General features: G+C 37.1%; 1 protein-coding gene across 1 annotated transcript in view; it reads right to left on the bottom strand.

The window, feature by feature from the left end:
- Window positions 1-14827: 14827 nt before the first annotated feature.
- METRNL (meteorin like, glial cell differentiation regulator) overlaps window positions 14828-24929 on the bottom strand; it is a 45727-nt gene continuing 35625 nt past the window's right edge. Inside the window, exon 4 of the mRNA XM_085845829.1 lies at window positions 14828-16973. Coding sequence (XP_085701955.1) covers window positions 16657-16973 — 317 coding nt within the window. The 3' untranslated portion in view covers window positions 14828-16656. The remainder of the gene's footprint in view (window positions 16974-24929) is intronic.

The following is a 24929-nucleotide window of genomic DNA, read 5'->3' as shown; positions in this document are numbered from 1 at the left end:
TCTTCTAAGTTCATAATAATATTCTTTGTATGTTTCGGCACATTTGTTAATTCATCTCTCATACAAATAACCACATTATGAATTTTTAATTTCTTACAATATTTGACAAGTTGTAAATTTGATGTTGTATTCTTTCCAAATTTTTTCAACCACTCATCAATGCTCATTTATTTATTAGAAAGATATAATCCATTACCTCTTTTCGTTAATTTTACACCTGCTTGTGCTATAGAAGAAAGCATATCTCCAACTAACAATCTCGCTTTATCAGGCAGACCTTCAAGTTTTTCAACAAAATCTACAATTACACCACTTCCACTAATTTGTTTCTCCAACTCTTTGTTATGTGTTTCCAATTCTTTTGAGCCTGGAGTTGAGCCTTCCTTTCGTTGGCAGTTTTCACCGCTGTTGAAATACCACCCGTCAATGCTCCAACCGCACTTAAACCAGCAAATAAAGGAATTAGAAATGGGAGAAATCCTCCACTCGTCTCTCTTATTGAATATTTTTCAACATTGGTTTTGTCATTTTAATTTTAAGTGAGCCAGTGTCATTCAAGATTTTAACCTGTTCTCTTGTGAGAAAAACATCAATTCTTACTGCTCCTTTTCTCTGAATTGTATTAACGTTAATCGTACAAGGCTTTTGATTTTGAACACAAGATGATAGTTTATGAAGATTGATTTGATTAACATATACCCCAGTTGGTACTTTGCCACTCATTTATTTAACAAAAAATTATGTGAGACTAATCATCACACACCATTATCTGTATTAATCTGCAATTCTGTTTCTTCCAAAAGCAAACAATATGTATCAACTTCTTCACTCTCTCCTCTTTCAATGTATAGGGAAGTATCCACTCGATTAGACTTTATAGTTTCCTTTTGAGCGCTCAGGTCAAACGCATAGATTGTATACAAACTTTTAAATGCTGTCATATCCAAAATAGGTTCTTTATTTCCATTACTTTCACACACCTTTTGGTAAGACTTGTATGCTTCAGCAAAATCATTTTTTCCCAATTAATTTCCAATCTATCTCGTGGGTAAAATGTTCCATCTAGAGAAAGCAGAAGTTGTTTCACCTTAGCATTATCACTCAATGCATTATTCTTATCAGTCGCAGTATCACCATCTGGCTTTTAAAAATGATCCACAGATATCGTGGCTTTCCTTCAGAACACCCAAATTCCACGTGTAAGTTGTTTGATTGAGTTTAACGTGTTGACATCTTCTTTTGAGGTATGATACACTGAGTGGTTTCTTTGAGTTAAGTCTTCGATTCAACATCTCTTCTGTTTTAAGATTAGGAGTATATTCACTGATATACCAACTCATTTCCTCAATTACAAATTTATTCTGATCACCAAAAGCACTACCAACACCAAAAAGCAATCGATTTTCATTATCATTCCTTTGTAGTTGAAATCTAATTTTAAGGCCATACAGAACTTTATCATGATCACAAAATCCAAATATACCTTTAAGAGGAACTGCCACAGTAAAACTATTTTCTGCTTTTGTATCATCATTATACATTCCTTTCCTTTGAGTATACCCAGGGTCTGTGTTTGTTCCCGTTGACATATCAGGAATAAAACCTTCGACAGACCCCTTTCCCATTCTATCACTGAATGTATAGAGTGTAAATTTTATCATTTCAGATACAGCAGAGACATAATCAACCGCTTCAACTTCTTGTGTTCCAATATACAAACGCACACTATCAAACATTTTCCAGAAGAAATCATTTACAAGTGTAGCTATTGTGTTATTCCCAGCCTTAGTGAATTTAAAGTAACACAACAAGAAACTTACGGAGAGATTCAAATAGGTTTGTTGATTATTTATTTCAAAACTTTTGTAGCATTCGTATTCCAGTCTGTTCCAGTTATTGCATTTACCTTGAAGTAATCTTCTTTTTTAGTGGAGTTTGAGATAATAATAGTATCATCCAAATCATAGATACTATCAATTGCTTCCATACTTGTATTTATTTAGGAAAAAAAGATGTTAAAACTTTTGAAACCCTGATCCAAGTATTTGAATTATTTTCTGTCGTTCTTGGGGGACAACTGAGTTTTGCCTTTCTTAATTTCTTTTTATTGTAATTTATGAGATTCCTTCTGAGCATCTTTTATACTCTTTACGGCACCTGCTACATTTCCCACAGCAGAAGCAGTTGAACCAATTAGATCTTTATGTTTAAGAATAGTTGAACCAATACCCATGAGAGTATCAATTATCCCATCTCCTCTAAATTGATGTCCAACACCCCTTTGTCTCTTAGGTTTATAGTATCCTCTACCAAGATACATACCTTCACCCTTGTAGTATGGGGAAAGGAACATCCCATCCCCTGTAATTATTTTATATTTTCCCAACTCGTGTTTCCTCAAAATAACCATCGTATTTATTTATTGGAAAACTTCACGTAGGTGAATTCTGATGGATATAACTTCTCCATTAAAAGAAATCACACGATTATCTTGGTCGGTTATCCTAAAATTTACTCTGTGTATGGTTTTCCTGACACAGGTAGATAAACCAAATTTTTGGGTTCCATATTGAATTTATAACCAATTGGGGTTGAGTATGCGCTGAATGAAAATATTGTATTTGTTTTTTCCCATCATTATAAGCACCATCAATCAAATCACAGTGAATTAACACCGAATTTATTCCTGAGGATATTTGAATGACATTATCACTGTAAAACGTCCCATTAGTTTCAATCTTTTTTGAGGAGAAACCCAATAACTCTCTAAATGAATTATCAATTGTGAAATCAACCTTGTAGTTATTTTTAACTTTGTCGTTGATTTTGAAGTATGTTTTTGAATGTTTATAACAATATTTTTTGGTTCATCACCCTGTTCTTTCATAAGACGAGCAATTTCGGAAGATATTTGAGAAATCTCATATGCTCCGGATTGAGACTGTTATCGTTTTGTATCCACTTCCTGGATTATAACTAAACTTGTCATTTTTCTCGGTTATATTAAATAAGGTATTATAAGTTTCCATGGACAATAAAGATGCCTCATATTCTTTTGTTGTGTCAAGTTGTAGTGGGTATGGGAATGAAGATGTGTGGTCGCTTGTTGTGAAATTGAAACTAAGGATTGTGCTTCTCATCTTATTTAATATGAGATAAAATGTCTTTATATTGATATTTATTAATTATTTTCATGTTCATCAACTGGTCTAAAATGGCTGATGCTTCATTAAAACAATTGTTATTTCCAGCCTTCTTACTGCCTAACAACAATAACAGTCTATTAACTAATTGCAATGGGTCATTTGGAAGAAAACTAACACCTGAACCAAGGATACTTAAAGCCTGAATAATGTGTTTCTCCTTCTCATTCTTCCTACTTTTACCAGAAAGAATAACCTTATAATTTAGAGTGTTCAGCAGATCAATATATACTCTATCATCATTATTTTCCATATCCAATGGTTTATCAATATACTTTGATTCATCCCTCACAGTTGAACCTTGTCTTCCATCTTTTGTGAGAAGAAACATTAATCTTGGAGTTAGTTTAACAAGGCTCTGAGCAGAACCCAAGAACCTTAATTCATCATTAAATATCAATACCTTTTCTTGAACAAGATGAAATATTGCTGATTGTTCTGTTGGAATGAGTCCTGCTTTGGTTTTTGAATCCGCTGAATATTCATTGTTTTGAAGAGCATTCACAATATAATCAGGGGGTCGATTAATCTCTTCCAGTTGTTGAAATAAACCTTCATCATCATATTCTAATTCTCCTAAATGCTCTAATTCTTCCTCCGTCATTTGACTGAAATCTTTTAACATTTGAAGTTTTTTAGGAGTATATTCTACCGTGGGAAATGTGGAAACATCTTTCATTTTTCCTTGGGAAGTTTTTAAAAGTGGTTTAAAAAATTTCTCTTGTTTTCTTTCAAATGCTTCTTCGCCGTTAGTTTCTGTCTGCGTTTCTTCTTTATGTCTTCCTGCTGTTTTACAACTTTGAAACCAACTCTTGATGTTCCCTAAATCTTCTTGCTCTTTCTTTTCGCATCCATTTATTTATTGAAAAATATCATTTAATATCTCATCTTGTTTCACAACAATATATTTATATTTTTCAGTCGTGTGTTTCATGTAATCCCCAAATTCCTTTTTACTACATAATGTAGAACAATTGTCTCTCCAAAAATTGTTTATATCTATTGAATTTAACTTGAATAAAATAAAAGTATTAGCATTGTTTCTGATGGAACGACGAGGAAGCTGAAAGTACGATTGACTAAGATAAATACAATTACAAGAAGAATGTCTCCCTCTTGTGTAGTAGCTGTCCATTACCGTTTGGTTTCTCTCATTAACACAATCATCAAAGATAACGAGGTTCTTTTTGGATTTATCCAAATCTTGGGGAGACGGTATATCATCCGTATTATCACTCAGAATACAAGTTATCGGTTTTGATTTCTTTTTACATCTCTGTGTATCACAAAATAGTTGTATTATATCTTCAATGTTAAAATCATTTAGGTTTTTTTGAAGTTTAAATAAACCGATTATATCTTCTTTTTGAAGACCAGCATTAAAACCTTGTGAGAGTAGTTGATACTCTGGTTGAAAACTCGACTTTGTGAAAATTATTAAATTATCATAATCTAAAAAGTTGGGAGTGAGGAGCATCTTTAAAAGTAAGCAGGTTTTTCCACATCCACTTGAACCAACTATGAGGCATCTTAATGAATTTGGGAGATTTTTATGGTTGTCAAATTTTATCTTATTTTCCCAAATAGGTAAAAAATCATTCATTTATATATTTGGAAAACAGGTTATTTAATTTATTCTTGGCTTTTTTCGAAATTCTATATTTTATCCTAAGTTCAGGTTTAATTTCAAGATAATCCATTATTTTATTTATGCAATATCTTGTGTTGATATTTCCCTGAAAATCACATCCATGAATAAGATATAACAACAATCCTTTGAACATTTCTCTAATACGTTCAGTTTCTTCCCTTGTAAGGAAAGGTGTGTTCTCACCCTCGTTCTTTACATTCATTTCTCGAATCAATCTTGTAAAGTAATTCATTTTTGGTGTAAATCTAAAAGAATTATTTTCCTTTTTATATTTTTGATTATCATTAATTAGAAGATAATCACAGAATATACATTGTTTATAGGCTTTTGACTCTGTGTTTAATCCCCGTCTTTCACACGCAGGACAATTCTCAAATTTGTCATATGGAGAATCATGGAATTCAAGAGGCTCAAAATCGAGTAAACTATTCATATTTATAAAGTAAAACTTTACTTAAACTGAAATTCATCTTCGATATCATCTTCGATACTTTCAGAATCATCTATACTTTCATAACTATCATTTGAACACAAACTCTCGGTGTCATAACTATCGTTTGAATGCAAACTCTCGGTATCATAATCACTCTCATAATCTTCAAAATCTTCAGTTGAATATTGGCTCATTTAATTAGTAGAAAAAACATTACCATCGATATCGATATACATTTTTTCATTAACAGATTCAACTGCTACATTTTTTATATTAAAGGTAATTTTAAAATGATCCTTAACTACAATTGAACGAAATGTCATTTCACCTGATATATTAACATCCTTTATTTCATCAGGATTTATATCTTTAGGGTTGTTGAAAAAAATACAAATTTCTCCTTGCATATTACAGATGGTCTTATCTTTTCTTTCTAAAGCTTCATCCATAAGGTTTTTATTTTTTGATACCTTTTCTTGTTTCATTGCTTTTTCTAGTTTTGAATATATTGCCAGAAGGAGAGGAGAAACTTTTGTTAGAGATACCTTAATTGATGTTCTTCCAGGTATACTAAAGCCCTTCCACTGAAGTAAATTGAAGAACTCATCATATCCACCATAATTGTTTTTATCCAATAGTTGTTATATTTATCTTTGTTCAATTTTACATCCTTGACATATTTCTCAGCATCTTTAACAAATGAAGAGATTGATTGAAACTTGTCTTTTGTGTCTTGAAACATTGTATTTATTAAGTGAAAAAGTTGGAGGATAAAATGGTTTTAAGCACAGATTCACCTGTAAAATAAACGAAATTTTCATCAAGAAAATTTTAGTTTAACACAGATTCACCTGTAAAATAAACGAAATTTTCATCAAGAAAATTTTAGTTTAAGCACAGATTCACCTGTAAAATAAACGAAATTTTCACCAAGAAAATTTTAGTTTAACACAGATTCACCTGTAAAATAAACGAAATTTTCATCAAGAAAATTTTAGTTTTAAGCACAGATTCACCTGTAAAATAAACGAAATTTTCATCAACAAATTTTTAGTTTAAGAAAACTTTTATTATATAAATATGATAAATATAAAACACTGCGATGTTTCTAATCACGAATATAAACATTATAGAAAACACCTCCGAACCAACAAACACACATTTAATCTATTTCACAAAATATCCCCTCTTGAGTTGGAAAGAAAACATTGTGATACCTGCTCAAAGGATGTTTTGAAGAGTAGTTATAATAGGCATCTTCAATCACAAAAACACAAGAAAAATGAGTTTAAAGTAAAGAGAGACTATTATATTGAAAACACTGATGGGGCATTTAAAGGGCATATAAAAATAAGGATTTTTCAATTTGGAGAACCCGGTCCATCATCAATAGTTGAATCAATTGAAATAGTGAAACCTGATGTTGAAAAATTTATTAAAAAAACATAAAAAAAACAAATGAAAACTTTAAAGTTTTATATGGGAGTGAAAATGAATATGAAAAGACAAGATGAAGAACAAACTCCTTATATGAGGACAGATCTTCATTTTATAACATCATTTCAAGATTTTTTGAATAGTGGGGTTTATGAAGAACTATCAAGACAAGAGGAGGATGTTGATAATACAGTGGTAGGAAGTGGATTCAATATTAAAAAAATCATCTTTTTAGATGTACACATTCTAAAATCAAACCCTCTTAAAGCTTCTTCTTATATTGAATTACCAAAAGAAATAAAACGAAAGAAGGCAGTTGTTAATATTAAGAATAATGATAATAAATGTTTTCTCTGGTCTGTTCTTGCTCACTTACATCCACCAAAATGTAATTCAGAAAGAGTAAAACAATATATGAAATATGAGAATACCTTGGACATTAAAGATTTTAATTTCCCAATGCCACTAACAGATATTCCTAAATTTGAGAAAAAGAATAATCTTTCTATTAATGTATATGGATTAACGGATACAAACAAAGTTCAAATATTAAAAATTTCAAACAACTATAAAAATGAAGAAACACACATTGATCTTTTATATTTTAGTGTTGGAAATAATTCACATTACACATACATCAATAATTTATCAAGATTAATCTCTTCTCAGGTATTCAGAACAGCAAACAAAATATATCCTTGTAGCGATGTCTTAATTCATTTCATACAAAAGAACGATTAGAACAACATTCAAAATATTGTAGTAATCATAAATCAGCTGTAATTACAATGCCTAAACCTGGTGAAAAGATTTCTTTTGAAGATTATAATAAATCTATCATGCACCCATTTGTGATATACGCTGATTTTGAATGTATCCTTAAAAAGATAAATACTGCTTCTCCTAATCCAAAAGAACCATATACAAATAAATATCAAAAACATATTCCTTGTGGTTTCTGTTATTATATCAAATCATCTGTTGGAGAAAAGTATAATAAACTTGAACAGTATAGTGGAAAAAATGCTTCACAAGAGTTTGTAAAACGATTAGAAAATGATTGTATAAGACTAAGTAAATTAATGAAAGAAACAAATGAACCGATGAAATTAACCATAGAAGAAAAATTAGAATTTAGAAAGAACAATATCTGTCATATTTGTGAGGAGGAAATTGAGGAGTCTAAAGTTAGGGATCATTGTCATCTTACTGGTAAATATAGAGGTCCCGCTCATTCCTGTTGTAATCTTAATTATAAATTACCTTCTTTTATTCCAGTCTTTCTTCACAACAGCGCCAACTATGACACACATCTATTTATAAATGAACTTTCAAAAACACCAGGGAATATTTCTGCCATAACAAACACAAGTCAAAAGTACATTTCATTTACAAAAATGATATTCACAAAACCTATAACTCGTATAAGGTTTCTTGATTCTTACAAGTTTATGGGAACACCACTAGCCAACCTCGCATCAAATCTAAGCTCCACGGGCTCTTTTCCAAATCTTAATTCATTCTTTCCAAAAGAGGAAATTCTAACTAAAGAGGAAATTCAGATTAAAGAGAGAATTCAAAGTAAAGAGGAAATTCTAATTAATGAGGAAATGAATGAAGAAATTCTTACTGAAGATGAAATTCTAATTATACAGAAAATTCGAACAAAGAATGAAATTCTAACTAAAGAGGAAATTCTGATTATAGATGAAATTCTGATTAAAGAGGGAATTCTAACGAGAGGAAATTGAAACAAGGAATGAAATTCAAAGTAAAGAGAAAATTCTTACAAGTAAGGGAATTTATCCTTATGGTTATATGGATTCATTTATGAGATTTAAAGAAACACAACTTCCTTCAAAAGAAAGTTTCTATAATAACCTTTATGAAGAAGAGATAAGTGATAAGGAATATAAACACGCACAAGAAATTTGGAAATTATTTAAGATAAAGAACCTTGGAGAATATCATGATTTGTATCTAAAAACAGATGTTTATTGTTAGCTGATGTGTTTGAAGCTTTTAGATCACTCTGTCATAATAAAAATTGTTATGGATTAGATCCTGCCCACTATTTCACAGCTCCTGGTTTAGCTTGGAGTGCAATGTTGAAAATGACAAAACAAGATATAGATTTAGTCAGTGATGTAGATATGCTTTTGATGATTGAGAAGTCTAAGAGAGGTGGAATATCACAAGTATGTTCAAAAAGATATGCTAAAGCAAATAATAAATATCTTCCAAATTATGAGAGTGAAAAAGATAGTAATTATTTGATGTACTTTGATGCTAATAATTTGTATGGATGGGCAATGTCTCAATCTCTGCCTTATGGTAAATTAGAGTGGGTGGAAGAAAAGGATTATGAAAAGGCTTTGATGAATATTGTTATTTCTTCTCAAGAGAAATTGAATGGCAAAGAAGAAGGTTATTATTTTGAAGTTGATTTGAAGTACCCGAGTGATCTTCATAATAAGCATAAAGACCTTCCTTTTGCATGTGAGAAAGAAACCCCAAAGAAAGAATGGTTCAGTGATTATCATAAAAGTTTTAATATTAAAGGCAAATCAACAGAAAAGTTATTAACAACATTCTATGATAAAGAGGGATATGTTTTGCATCAAAGGAACTTGAGACAATATTTATCTGCTGGGTTGAGAGTAGCTAAAATTCATAGAGTTTTAAAATTTAAACAAAGTCCTTGGATGAAAAAGTATATTAAATTCAATACAGATATGAGAACAAATACAAAAGTAAAATTTGAAGGGGAATTCTATAAATTGATGAATAATGCTGTCTTTGGAAAGACAATGGAGAATGTTAGAAACAGGCAAAACATTAGATTTGCAACATCTTGGAAAGAAGCTTCTAGATTGATAAATAAACCAAGTTTTGAGAGAGGAGGTTTTTTCAGAGAACTTTTCTGCTATTCATATGAAAAAGGAAAGTATTGTCATGGATAAACCAATTTATATTGGAACAGCAGTTCTTGATTTATCAAAGATATTGATGTATGATTATTTGTATAATGATTTAAAGAAAGAGTATGGTGAAAATGCTTCATTGTTGTATATGGACACCGATAGTTTTATTCTAGATATAAAAACTGACGATGTTTATAAGGATATGAAGAAAAACATTGGAGTATATGATACAAGTAATTTTAGTAAGAAGAGTGAGTTATTTTCAAAAAAGAATGAAAAGGTTATTGGTAAGTTTAAGGATGAGTTGGGTGGAAAAGTAATGAGTGAGTTTATTGGATTGAGAGCAAAGGCATATGCTTATAAGTATGGTGATCAGATTGATAAAAGGTTAAAGGGAATAAAGAAATATGTAATAAAGAAATCAATAACTTTTAGAAATTATTATAATTGTTTGATGAATAAGAAAGAAGAATATAGGAAAATGAATACAATAAGAAGTTATAAACATAAGATATATAGTGAAGAAGTAAATAAAAAGGCATTAGGAGCCTTTGATGATAAGAGATTTATTTTAGATAATGGAATAGATTGTGTTCCATATGGATATTGTATGATAGAGTGTATAAAATAGATTGTGTTCCATATGGGTATTGTATGATAGAGTGAATAGAATAGATTGTGTTCCATATGGACACAAGTTTTAACGATGGGAAGATGGGTTAGGGTTTTTAAGGGCTTCCGCCGCGTTTTTCACAATATATAAATGGTCGAACCAAGTATTAGTCAAACTAAAGAGTGGAGAAAATCTCAGTCTTGGTATATAAATGGAAAACATAATGAATGTGAAAAATATCAAATAAGTCTTATTGAAAAAATATCTAAAACAAAGGTAAATAAAACAAATATGCGAATCAATTTAAAAACCAATAAGTTAGAGGATGTAAAGAAAATAATAAATATGTTTGAATGGACTGAAAAATTTGATGGTTATCAATTGAACAATGGAAAAATAATTTACTACAATATCAAAATGATATGCAACTCAGGAGGTGGTCAGATGAGATCATTAAGAGAAGTTTATCATTTCGTAATGGCACAAAAAGGGGTATCTTAAAAAATATAAAGATTCAAATGTTTTGTTTTTCAATATTTTAGATGGGGATTATTGTGCAAAGAAAATTAAACTATTGAAGGAATTTGAGAATGAACAAATGTTTATAGGTTCAATGAGTGAGCTAAACAATATGCATTGGTTATTTGATAAAGAGTGTCCCGGGGCTTAGGCGTTTCAGATATTTCTTTCGAATTACCTTTAACAAATCTTTATCTTGTTGTATGGGCTATTTGAATAGAGAGCCCCTAGGTTAAAAGGGGAAATAAAAAAATGACCGTTTTTACAGTCATTTTTCCCTGCTGTGCAGGGGTTTGGCTTTTCTTGAGGCAATGTTTTATGGCCGGATGCCCTTCCTGACACCAACCCTGGTCGCCTCTTACGACACACAGGGATATGGTACACCTATTCTAACCGGGGCATACACCGGGACCAGTACACTGGCACTCATTTCGCCGACCTCGGAAGGATGGCAGGCTGAGTCAACCCCCTGGTGTTAATTCAGCAGCCAACGGGGCTTGAACTCAGGACCCTGGGATCCCAAGCCGCCACCCTAACCACTAAGCCAACACCAGGCTCCAGGTTAAAAGGGGAGACAAATAAATATACCTTGGGCTAAAAAGGGGATTTATTTTTTCAGGGAAAAAAAAAGAAAAATTTCATGGCTGAAAATCCCCCATTCATTTACATGGGGAAAAGTGAGCCAGAACCAGTATTCTTTCCCTACTCATCATGTTTCACCGGCAGAAGTTCTCCATTATCTCGTCTGTCCGGGTCTTTGCATCACAGTCAGCATGGGTCCCTTCCTTCCTGTGTTGATTCTCTGAGCGATGGTCCATAATATTATATGTGAATTTGTAGGGTGTTATATGTCTTTCTCCCCCATATGATGTCCAAACTTCATCGTCACGGGTTTAATGAAAAAACAGCAGGTTGTGCTCTACAGACATATAGCATGTCTATCTGTGAGTGTCAATGAGGATGTTAAATTAAATAAAACACTCAAAAAAGGATCTTTTTGATAACACGTAATTGTTGTTGTCATGGTGGTTGTGGTTGTTGATGTTTGTGTGTTTCTTACATGTACTTTTACACATTTTTATACAAGCAAATACCACCCGTTGCTTCGCTGATGGGAATACTCGGAGAGGGGGGAGAGAACGAGGGGGAGGGAGAGAAAGGTGGTGGAAAGGGAGATGGGAGAGAGTGATAAGATAGAGGGGAAAAGAGAGAGATGGGAGGGGCAGAGAGGAAGGGTGAGGTAGCAAAGAAGAAGGGAGAGTTAGGTAAGGGGAAGGGAAAGCAGATGTGTGGTGGAGATTTAATTACGATTCATACTATCTCAACAAAATGATTATGCATAGAATAACAGTGAAGATGGAAACAAAGTAATGTTTAAAATCCATTTTCTACAAGTCATACTATAAACACCACCTAGGGACAAAGACTGCCTGGACATGTCCAGAGTTAAACACAGTCAGGAGACAAATACTGCCAGGACATGACAGAGCAACACTGCTAGGACACATCCGGAGATTAACATTGTCTGGAGACAAACACCCCCGGCCACATCCGGAGACGAGCCGTCTGGAGACAAACACCACCCGGACATGTCCAGAAACAAATACCGTCCAGACATAAACACCACCCAGACACGTCTAGAGACATAAAAAACACCGCCCAGAGACGTCCAGAGAAAAACACTGCACAGGCACATTCAGAGACAAACATGAACACATCTGGAGGCAAACACCGCCTGGACACATCCGAAGACAAACACCACCCAGAGATAAACACCATCCGAACATGTCTGGAAATAAACACCACCTGGAGACAAACACCGCCCCGACATGTCCAGATATAAACACAGTCGGGAGACAAACACTGCCAGGATACGACAGATCAACACTGCCAGGACACGTCCGGAGATTAACACTGTCCGGAGACAAACACCCCCGGGACATATCTGGAGACGAGCCGTCTGGGGAGAAACACCACCAAGACATGTCCAGAGACAAACACTGTCCAGATATATACACCACCTGGACACGCACGGAGACAAACACCGCCCAGTCATGTTCAGAGACAAACATGAACAGTTTGAACGCGTCCGGAGACGAACACCACCCGGACACATCCGGAGACAAACATCAACCAGAGATAAACACGGCCTGGACACGTCTGAAAACAAACACCGCCCGGACATGTCTGGAAATAAACACCGCCTGGAGACAAACACCATCCAAACATAATCGATGTCCAGAGAGAGAGAGAGAGAGAGAAAGAGAGAGAGAGAGAGAGAGAGAGAGAGAGAGAGAGAGAGAGAGAGAGAGAGAGAGAGAGAGAGAGAGAGAGAGAGAGAGAGAGAGAGAGAGAGAGAGAGAGAGAGAGAGAGAGAGAGAGAGAGAGAGAGAGAGAGAGAGAGAGAGAGAGAGGTATCGAAGAAGGGTGCTGAGCAAGGATGAGACAGAGAGTGAGAGAGAGAGGTGTGGGGGTATGGGAGTTTGCAAAGAGAATATGGTATGTTTTATGAACAACACACACACACACACACACACACACACACACACACACACACACACACACACACACACACACACACACACACACACACACACACACACACACACACACACACACACACACACACACACAGTTCGTGCCTTTTCACGTGACAACCATTATTCAAAGAAAGATGTCGGGATGGTTTCACATGATAATTTCTTGTGACTATCCATACCTTGTTTACATACTTTTTGGAGTAACACCCCAACATCCATTTTCATTTTTATTTAGAATGTTTTTATTACTTTTGAATGTGAGCCTCCACCATCCAAAGTTGATAGTAACTTTTAACGTTTTCACTGACCAATCACCCTTATCTTATGAAATCGCTTACACGAGCCGAGCCATCCACCACAGACCGACTGATGAACGCTCAGAAGAATCATGACCATCGCAACGCTTTGAATCGGTAGAATAAAAGACATCTTGATCTTTAAAAAAGAAACAAAACGATGTTGATGAAAACGAGCAGTTAAAAAAAAAGTGACCAGGTATTAGAACATGATGGACATGCAAGTTTACACTGCTTCGTTGAATGTCTGATTGCAGATCTTCCAGTTCTGCTCTTTCTTCCCAGATCATCTGAGTTTGTGTTCAATTCTCCAAAAATTCCTTCTGCCTGTAGATGGAGTTCTGTTCACCGAAAGCCGATGTTCTCTCTTCTTCCCTCGGGTCCAGTAAAACGCTTCCAAAAATATTTTTTCCCCGTGGAAGGCTATTTTGGTGCCTGTTTGTGAAAAAGATTTAAATCTTCCTTACATATCATTTTCTTTTCTTTTTTTTTTGTTTTTTACTGGTTGCCGCTCCATTGTAAAGTGGAGCGAAAAAAGTAAACATCAATGTGTTGTTGGGAGAGAAAACTGATTAAAACGTCCTTGACTTGTTTTTTTAATGGAAAATCAAGAGTTTCGCTCCTTTGTTCATAACAGAGGCAGCACTGTGATCAGAAGAACATACACAAGGAATATCCAAACCACAAGGTCAGAATCACAACAAGAACTGTGATAAGAAGTGGATTGTTGGTTTTGACATGGGTGCTGTCAAAGCAGTTTCTTGGTAAGGGTTACACTGGGTGGTTTGTCATTGCCTTCCCCGCATTATCTGTGATCTATCCCTTGGTATGGTGCTCAGCCAGGATTTGAACCACCGACATCCCATGATCAGAGCAGATGCTCTAACCATGACACCACCGATTCTGCTTAATAAGTAGATTAGTAAAGTGAAAAAAAGGTTTACTTCTTAAAATTATAACTATTCTTTCAACGAGACCAATTGTTCCATCTTTCTGGGCTGGCAGGATGGTGTGTAGTACTGTAGCATAGCAAACGAGGGGAGGAGGAGGGAGGGGTAGTAACTTGTCCACTCATTGCAAAACCACCCTGGATTCTATAACGTCCACAAAGCTCCACCCATCCTCCCCAATCACCCAAGATTCAGTGCCTGCAGATGGATAATAATAATACTTATAATAATAATAATAATAATAAGCCTTCCAGCTGTAAATGATTTCAGTTCGGCTTTATTCTCCAACAAAACTACATTTCAACTAAATATGTACACACGTTATGTACAAAACAAACTTTCCACGATTTACAATATTATCTACAAAAAAAATAAAAACCCAACAACAAATAGCTTCATCGATCTGATCATCGAGATAAACACATTTCATCTCTGCCAGCAAAGTCTAATTTAACAACAAGCAAAAAGTGCTAAAGAATGTTTCAAAATAGTTTGAAAACAAAAATAGCTAGCCAACCACACTTGAGAACATTGCAGGATTGAATCAGGAGTGGAAAATGTTAAGAAAGAGAGGGAACATAAGACATAATAAAGGTAAGAGTTCAGAAATGCTTGTTACCTTTGCAATAATAACCATGACGAGCACGTCGTGAGCTACAAGAACTGTCCGCATTGAATCGAAGTACAAGCCGCACAATTGTCACAACAGCAACGCAACTTACAAGGCAAAGTTTTTGTTTTTGAAAACAAAATACTAAACTTTTAAAGTTGCCATAAAGTTGATATCGAGGAGTGAAATACGTGATCATGTCATCATCGTTACCATTTTCCAGGCATCAATGCAATTCACTCAATGACTTCTTCATGATGATGATGTTTGATCATGAGATTCAAGAAAACCAAACAAAGTTGACTGAACTCTTGTGTTAGTGTTATTCTTTTTGTTGTGGATTAATAGGCAAAAGAAATATTGGAAACTACTTGGGCTGTTCAAAAAGTTTGAAGATCGAGATGCCCGCAATAGCGCAGGGAACGCCGTCTTGTTTGTTTTGCAATCTGCAAGTATACAACTTGAAAACAAGTTGATGATGATGATGACGTCACATAAAAATATGTATAATAAAATGGGCGTTACAATGGACTATTGCGAGTTTATCATTTGCAGAACTTTATGAACACCCTTCGTATGCACAGAATATGTTTCCTTCTCATAAAGCACAACGATGATGTCGAAGAAATAGTACACGCAGAGTTAAAAGATGACGTCATTATGCAGTCTGCCACAGTGCGAGGCATTAAAAACAGCACCGATTGGTTGAATGCTGGACAGCATTGCCTTCACTAACATGTTGTGAGCTGATTATGCAGTACCAAGGCCGATACCCTTTTGCAGACCGCTCAGGCAATCTTAACAGAGTTGATCTGAAAATGCACTTATGAAAATTTATTCACGTACCGCACAAGATGAACACAAACACACACATACACACACTTTGGAGAGGACCATGTACACTTTTTACTCCCTTTACTGGAATAGGATTAACCAACCAACGACCCCATAAACACAACCAGATCCAAATATCATAAGAGACATCTGCCCTGACATTTGAGAATCCTTTGATTGGTGTTCTTGAAAACATGTGCCTGCATCTCTACATCTCACAAAACCAAGGGAGAGGTTTTGCCAAGTTGATTTGCAGCAAAAGTTCCAAAGTTGTAGCATTTCTAAAAACCGTTGACGTATTCTGGAGTCGGCTTCAGGTTGATGGCTGTTTTGTTGGTGTTTTTGCAAAATGCTGACTCCATGTCCCAGGCACAATCCCCAAAAAATGAAAATGCATCTCTGTAGTGCCGTATGTAGCCAAGACACCGAGTACGTTTGTCAATAGTAGCACAATGAGAAGACCGAGTCATTTTTTTCAGATGAGTGTTGATTCCTTATCGCAACCATGTAGTTGTAGATCGTAGTAACATGCGGTTATCAGAGTTTTGTGCTTGATTGCGTGACTATGTAGGTTGGCACGAAAACATCGAGGTCTAAAAGTTTGCATTAGCTTGACTTCTCCAGCTTTGTTGAGCGATCAAATGCCTCAGTTTAAAGATATCTCACAAGGGTTGATCCCAACATGCTGTGCATGCTTGTATAGTTTGCGAAATTCATGGTAGCGAGGTGCGCAGCTGAGCCAGGCCTCCCCAAAGTGCAGGCTGGCGGTGAAAAGGAAGGCCCCGTCCCCTTTGCGCACCCCGCAGCACAGCGGTGCCCACAGTGTGCCGAGCCGTGCTTGCCCTTGTCCCACTGGTGAAAACACATCCTCCTTCTGTCGGAAGATTCGCAATGTGCTGATCTCGATGGCAGCCACTCCACGCGCGACATCCGGTTTCACAGATCGAATGAGGCCCTTGACCACTGCAATGTAGATAAGTTCATGATGTTAGAAACGTATTTCAAGTGTATTTCAGTTGGACACTCACTATTTCACTGATAATGTGGTTTGCCTGGTGAAAATATAGGTATTTTAGACTACATTGCAAATACAATAAAATCAGATATAATGGAAAGGTATTTTTATTTATTTATTTATTTATTTTATAGCATCGAAGAAACATGGAAGAGATTTCACACAAAACTGGCACACACATACAGACACCAGACGGACGCACGACTTGACTTCACAGCTGATGACCTTGGGGGGGGGGGAGGGAAATGACACAACATCCGGCGGCGACGCCGTGTCTTGTGACGTCAATTTTCTTTCTAAAGTGAGTGGGGACATTAAAGAGAAATGGCAGCACTGCCCCCCTCCCCACACCCCCCCCACCCACTAAAATGGAGTACGGGATGCTTTTGTCCAAGTTTTTGGTATGGTTCAGCCAGAGTCGGAATCGAACCACCAACCTTCCAGACTCGGAGCAGATGTTTTAACCACAATGCCATTGAGTCTTTGAATTGTTTGAAAGACAATGCTTCTCAATGAGGTACGACGGTATAAGGGGCAATGTTCCACAAAGGTGTTTGCAGATCATGAGGAGGTTGCGCGATTGAATTGAACCATGCATTCTTCAATGGATTCATTTTACTTACGAGGGCTGGCAGATGGGTCCTCCGGCTTAACATTCTTCCAATGGAAGGCAACACCAGGATGACAGTTTATAGGTGGTCCAAAATTCGAACCCAGGATAGACAGCTTAGAGAGGAGTGTGCACACCACTAAACATCCCATATATATATATATATATATATATATATATATATATATATATATATATATATATATATATATATATATATATATATATATATATATATATATATTAGCAGGGTGTGCTTCCCCATTGTCTCAGGTCGCTCACCTTCATTTGATTTTTCATTTATTTATTTTCATTTATGGATGTTGTCTGACGATTCTTTGATTTTTTTTTCCACCGTAACAGTTTCAATGTCCATCGGCACACAAAATTTCAGCTTTCTACATCACCTGTATGGTACCGATCTTTAATATCAGTCAGTCAGTAGTTAGACGGAGCCTTATATACTGGACATGCTCTACACTGGCAAGTAAGAAGGTTGTTCCATAAACAATCAAATCCTGCTGCTGCAACGGTTTAAAATTTTAGGATTCCACAACCATCGGACCATTGATGTTTGAATAATGGAGGCACCAAGAAAAAGTGTTGCATTTACACACCACCATTCATCCGTAAAGGTCATGCATTTAATATGTTAAAGGCACCTCGGAGACCACACGGACGCAACCTATTCTACCGAAGGATCGTTTGCGCTTCATTGTATGATCTAAACACAGGGACTCGAAACGCCCCTTCGCACTTCATTGCCTACACTAGAACATCAATTCTAAGCTATTTATGTCGAAATCTGCATCTCAAGCAGAGGGCCATATGGCCTGACCAGGGCTTACGGCCAAGAGTGACCACATTCAGAGCCTGTGGGTCCCGGCCTTCAAGTCCCTTCCCAGCCAGAATCCAAACAAAAGGACTGATGTGGAAAAGCTCAGTGCAGCCACCCTTTGTCTGCCATTCACTGCCTTCACCGCATAGAACCCTGACGGTTAACACAGCTGTGTCGTTTAACTCCCGGAGCTATTTCAATAGGTATCTCGATTCAACAAACAGTGTATAATTAGTGTTATTCAAGATATAACATATCGATGTGAAAACGTGGAAATCCTTGTGAAATTATACGTTTGATATAACAGAAAATTCAACAATGAAGCAATTGCATTTTCATTCTGATAGTTTTGTGATATGGATGTGAACCAATGTTCCACCAGACATTCTGCTTATTGTACATAAGTAAGCTTATGTTGTTGTGTACTACGTTAATTAAAAGGACATTTAAATTAGGAAGTCATGCCATTTGGTGGGATGATTATTGATTTCCTTTGAGTAATTCCTTAATAATCAATCATATGCACATCGTGCGAGTCAAACCTTCAATCTCCCACTGCTGTCCAGTTATGTCGTACCAATTGAGCTGAAAGGTGAGGCACACTAACGAACACCTAAATGTATGTCATGATACACACACACACATACACACACATACACTCACCTTTCACTGCAACAAATCACAAAATTAGTTTTTCTACAACTACAAATAACACTTAATTGAAAGGTGCCAAATGAAAGATTTGTCTTTCTAACTGACTCCTTCACAAGAGGCACACAATTTGCTCAGATTTTTTTTTTCCTGAAAGAACCTGGCGCCTCCCCAGGATATCTAATTTTGTACACGACCTCCCTCCTACCCGAGCAACACCTTAACAATGCTCTCCATCCAAAACACCCGAAGTACAATGCTCACAGGATCGTTTCAGTGTACATTGAAAATGCTCAACATTACTTCGTCAGTATGAGTAAGAAAGGTAGGCTGGCAGGATGGCCTCGCCTAGAGGTATGTGCACTCACCTGTAAGCTGTTTAGTCTGGGTTCAAATCCTGACCCGGCTCTGAACCGTCATCCCGGTGTTTCGCAGGCGGCGTGATGCATCAATGTGTGCGCTGTCCATCAGATGGACGTTAAACTGGGGGTCCCATCTGCTGGCATTAGTTGGTGAATGTTAAAGATCCCATGGTGTCTTTTGTGAAGAGTTCGTGAGTTATTACTGGCACCCTCAACAAATTACAAATTCCTGCCCTGACCTATAGAGGGGTATTGCATCAGTGGCACAGCCATGCCCTCACAGCAATGATGTTACCCCACAGACTTGTGCTGCAAATGAAAGAATAACAATTAACAAATGTGCAACCTTCTCATCTTGTCCATGACTCAGGATGCTGGGATTCTTGGTTAAAATCCCGATACATTATGTTTTGTCCATTGTCTACGCGTGGTGTACCTGCATGCAAGCGCTTCAAATTTCACCTGGACTCATTGCAGAGTCCGAGGCTGGGTAAGGTTTGTACGTTAATCTATCTATAATTCCAGAAATGTGTGTGTGTGTGTGTGTGTGTGTGTGTGTGTGTGTGTGTGTGTGTGTGTGTGTGTGTGTGTGTGTGTGTGTGTGTGTGTGTGTGTGTGTGTCTGTGTCTGTGACCGCTGTTTCTCGACAACCACTGGTCCGATATAATTGAAACTTGCCAGGTATATTGCTGGGGACCTGAGGATGTGCCTTTTCAAGGTTTGATATTAATCGGACGAGTGCTTCCCAAGTTATGGCCATTTATTTACCAACCAATGACAGGAACCGTGGCTGCGGCCATTTTTTATCAACCAATGACAGGAAGCGTTGTTGCGTAGCCGTGGTGGATGAGGAAGAGAAACTCAGCCGCGTTCGCCATTACGGGGTTTTTCTCTTCTCTTCTCTTCTCTTCTCTTCTCTTCTCTTCTCTTCTCTTCTCTTCTCTTCTCTTCTCTTCTCTTCTCTTTGTGTTTTTCCTTGCGAAAAGGCAAAATACGTTGGTGCTAATTGAATAATTGGTTAAAACTAATGATTTATCAAAACGTTGGCAGATCCAGCAGCCTCCGTATTCTTGCCCTGGACGAGGAAACAAAGAAGAAGCGCCGTTTCCTCAGCGATGTTGTTTCTGAAGAGGTGCGAACGAGATAAAGGTGTGTACAATGTTCATGGAGACGATTTTTATTATTATTTGTTTATTGAAGAAAAATTGTTCCAAAAATAATTTATCAAAAAAAGTGCACAACTTTTTTTTGTTTCCAATTGTCAAAACGCTGTCGCCTTTGGAAGTGTTAAGGAATTCAGCTCCACTCGACATGCTTTCCAACGAAATACATCTCAATTTGGTGGTAAAAACGATTCACAACGACGAGTTTCCTTACTCATTGCTCTGCAGTCTGCATTCAGCCCCTTCATTTGTCATCTCATTGACCTCATTTCATCTATCTATAATTCCAGCAATGTGTGTGTGTGTGTGTGTGTGTGTGTGTGTGTGTGTGTGTGTGTGTGTGTGTGTGTGTGTGTGTGTGTGTGTGTGTGTGTGTGTGTGTGTGTGTGTGTGTGTGTGTGTGTGTGTGTGTGTGTGTGTGTGAGACCGCTGTTTCCCGACAACCTCTGGTCCGATCTAATTGAAACTTGCCAGTTATATTGCTGGGGACTTGAGGATGTGCCTTTTCAAGATTTGATATTAATCGGACAAGTGATTCCCAAGTTATGGCCATTTATTTACCAACCAATGACAGGACACGTGCTGCGTAGGCGTGGCCGATGCGCCATTTAGTTATCAATCACAGGACACGTTGCTGCGTGGGCGTGGCTGCATAGGCCGGTGCACAGCCGGTCGACGATGACGTCACGTGCCGTGCTGGTTACGATGGGGATCGATCGGTGCCTTAGTTATCGTGGGGTAGGAGTGCCAATGGTAAATGGCAGCGAATGTCATGGCAAGCAAAGACAGGGAGGTAAACTTCATTTTAATTAACTCTGTGTGTAAGTATCACAGCAGTTGTTACTTCAATGCAAGCGATAATTCGTGGAATTATGTGAACATTCCGTACGGGCATGCACTACTTTTGGATAGTGATGACTTACTATATTCTAATAATTTCTCGATTTCTTATCTGCATATATAGATAAACACAATGCCCCAATCCATTCGTCGTTTATGAGAGCGAAGGAATGGCCTGTGTGTTTGTTTGAAAGTTGTTGTTTTTTTTGCATGTACGGCCACGCACATATGAGCACGCGAGAGCGAAGGAACGGCCTGTGTGGTTGTTGTTTCTGGCACGCAGTTTGAAAGTTTTTTGTTTTTTTTGTATGTACGGCCACGCACATATGGGCACGCATGTACGGCCATGCACATACGGACACGCACGTTCGGCCACGCACGTATGGCCACGCAAGAGCGAAGGAACGGCCTGTGTGGTTGTTTCTGGCAAGCGGTTTTAAAGTATATATATATATATATATTTTTTTTTTTTTGCACGTATAGCCACACACGTACGGGCACGTGAAAGCGAAGGTACGGCTTGCGTGATTGTTGTTTCTGGCACGCGGTTTGAGTTTTTTTGCGGGGGGGGGGGGAGTTGCACGTACGGCCACGCATCTACGGGCATGCACTAGTAACCTTTGATGACAGTAAGTTGTCTTTGTCATGTTGCTGATGATGCAACATAATGCAACATCATACGAGTGTCTGTGAAGGCCTTCGTGTCAGTCTGAGTCTATGGACGAGGTAAACAATGGGTCTTATCAACTTCTACTTGATAAGTGTTGACTGCTATGGGAAAATAACTTTGGCTGATGTTTCAAGCATTCGCCATTCATCAGGTATTTTGCTCTGACAAAGCGCGGATCCTTAAACACCATCCATAGCATGTTCCCAATTGTCGTAAACACACTCCTACTGACCACTACTGGATAAAATGCATTATTAAAAGTGATGTTTTACACTGGCTATGAACACATCTAAAACTAGAAGGGCACTCGGTAGATCGCATACCTCCGCCATGTCATGCCTGATCCACGAGAACATATCGGGCCAAATACATTTTTGAAATATCGTGCGATATATGGATTTTGGGCCCATCTCTCAATGGTGAAGAATCACTTAAAAACTAGAGGGGGAAAACTCGGGAGAGTGCAAAACCTCCGCTGCCAATACTGCTGGGTCACTCAAGTGAACCTTATATCTTATTCATTACATATGATGTCAACAGTGCTGACAGAGTTATAGTTCTTTTCTCCAACATTTTTTTTTGGGGGGGGGGGTGGGGTTGGAAATCACTTAAAACATGTAGAAATGGAAAAAAAAGAAATCGAAATTTTGTTGAAAAAAAAGTTGCAAAATTTTTTTTTTCTCTAACAATTTTTTTTTGGGGGGGGGTTGGAAATCACTTAAAACATGTCGAAATGCAAAAAAAAAAAAAAACATTTTTCTCTAACAATTTTTTTTGGGGGGGTAACAAAAAATTTTTTGGGAGGGGGGGTTGGAAATCACTTAAAACATGCAGAAATGCAAAAAAAAAATTTCCCTAACAATTTTTTTTGGGGGGGTTGGAAGTCACTTAAAAGATGTAGAAATGCAAAAAAAAAAACATTTGTTTTTTTCTCTTAACAATTTTTTTTTGGGGGGGTGGACCAAGTCCAAAATCTAATGGCATGATCCTTGGACCATACCTAACCCCCCCCCCCCACCAAGTTTCATCGAAATCCGTCGAGGAGTTTTTCCGTAATACTGTTCACAAAGAAACAAACAAACAAATAAACCAATGTCACCCGCAGGGTGACCCGTATCTTGCCAAAAGGTGACCACATGTGAGTTCTTTAAGGTCACACTGAGGTGAACAGAGCTGCTATCCACCAGGAGCGACTCCTTGAGGAATATCTGCCGACGAGAGATTCCGATGAGAATCGTTCTACAGAGTAGCCATGAAAAATATGTGTTTGCCTCATAACGTCACCAAATGACGTCATAATGTCTAAAGCTTGACATATCTAGAAAGCACTCATCAAGGTGTTCAATTTGAGGTACTACACGATATGGTTCCTAAAACTTGAAAATTTGACCTTGGGGTCAAATATGTTTGACCTCAGGCGCTAACCATGAAGGTCAATGCCAATCGCCACCAAAAACGAATCAGCTGAGCGTCTGACCATATACTACATTCCCATAAAGTTTGGAGAAGATTCAATTAAAATTACTCAAAAAATAAGGCTTTCGTCGACTCCCCTGATTTGCGACAAAGTGACCTTGACCTTTGACCTTGACCTTCAAAATTTTATGCGCTGAAAGGGACCTCTATAGGCCTCTGATATGCGAAGTTACAAAAATTTCCAATGATAACTGTGCTCTGCAGAGTGATTTATATGTGATTACAGACAAAAAAAAAAAAAAACATATGAAGGTCAAGGCCAATCGCCACGAAAAATTAATCAGCTGAGCGCCAGACCATGAACTCTATTCCCATGAAGTTTGAAGACGATCTGATCAAAATTACTCAAAAAATAAGGGTTTCGTCGACTCCCCTGATTTGTGACAAAGTGACCTTGACCTGTGACCTTGACCTTCAAAATTTTATGCGCTAAAAGGGACCTCTATAGGCCTCTGATATGCGAAGTTACAAAAATTTCCAATGATAACTGTGTTCTGCAGAATTTTTTATACGTGATTACAGACAAACAAAAAATAAAATAAAATAAAATAAAAACATACAAGCTGACTAACATATCTTGCAAAAACTTCGTTTTGGCAAGATAACAAACAGAAAGGGGTGAAAACAGTAACCTCCGATCTTCGATGGCGGAGGTTAACTAAATAAATCTCGAATCCAGATCTGGATTAAGATCTTCACTAAAATCGTATCAATTAGTTGTGGTCACACACCCAACCTGTCCACCAAGTTTCATCCGAATCCATCCACAACCTTTTTGAGATATCTTGCTGTATATTAGTTGAGTCCTATCTCTCGATGTTGAAGAATCACTTAAAAAATTATCGGATAAGGATTCGGATCTTCACCAAAATTGGAAGAATTCTTCCTTGTCAAACACCCAAAGTGTCCACCAAGTTTTGTCCAAATCTGTCCAAACTTTTTGAGATATTGTGCTATATATTGTTACGGCTGTGGAAATTCGCATTACACCATAAAGGGCCCTCAGGAGAGATATCTTCAGAGGTACATGTGTAGTTAGCCCAAACCTGTTGTATAGAGGGAATTTATGTGATTCATCCGGGCTGCGACGCTTTGAGTTAGCCATTTTTTCTGCCGTTATTTTGAACCAACCACGTCTCAACCGCCATCACACTACAACCTTAACCACCACGCCAGCCATCATCACCAACTACAACCACGCTCCAACCCGCAGACAACAACCACAATGCCAACCCTCACCACAGAAGACCCTCCACCACCTTCGCCTTCACCTTCACGAATTCATCCCACATCA

This window comes from Eptatretus burgeri, chromosome 1 (genome assembly GCF_056783735.1).
Source record: "Eptatretus burgeri isolate ZD-2024b chromosome 1, Ebu_testis_v1, whole genome shotgun sequence".
In the NCBI taxonomy this organism is placed as follows: Eukaryota; Metazoa; Chordata; class Myxini; order Myxiniformes; family Myxinidae; genus Eptatretus; species Eptatretus burgeri.
Note: the sequence above shows the minus strand (reverse complement) of the source record. Positions and strands in the feature narration are given on the sequence as shown.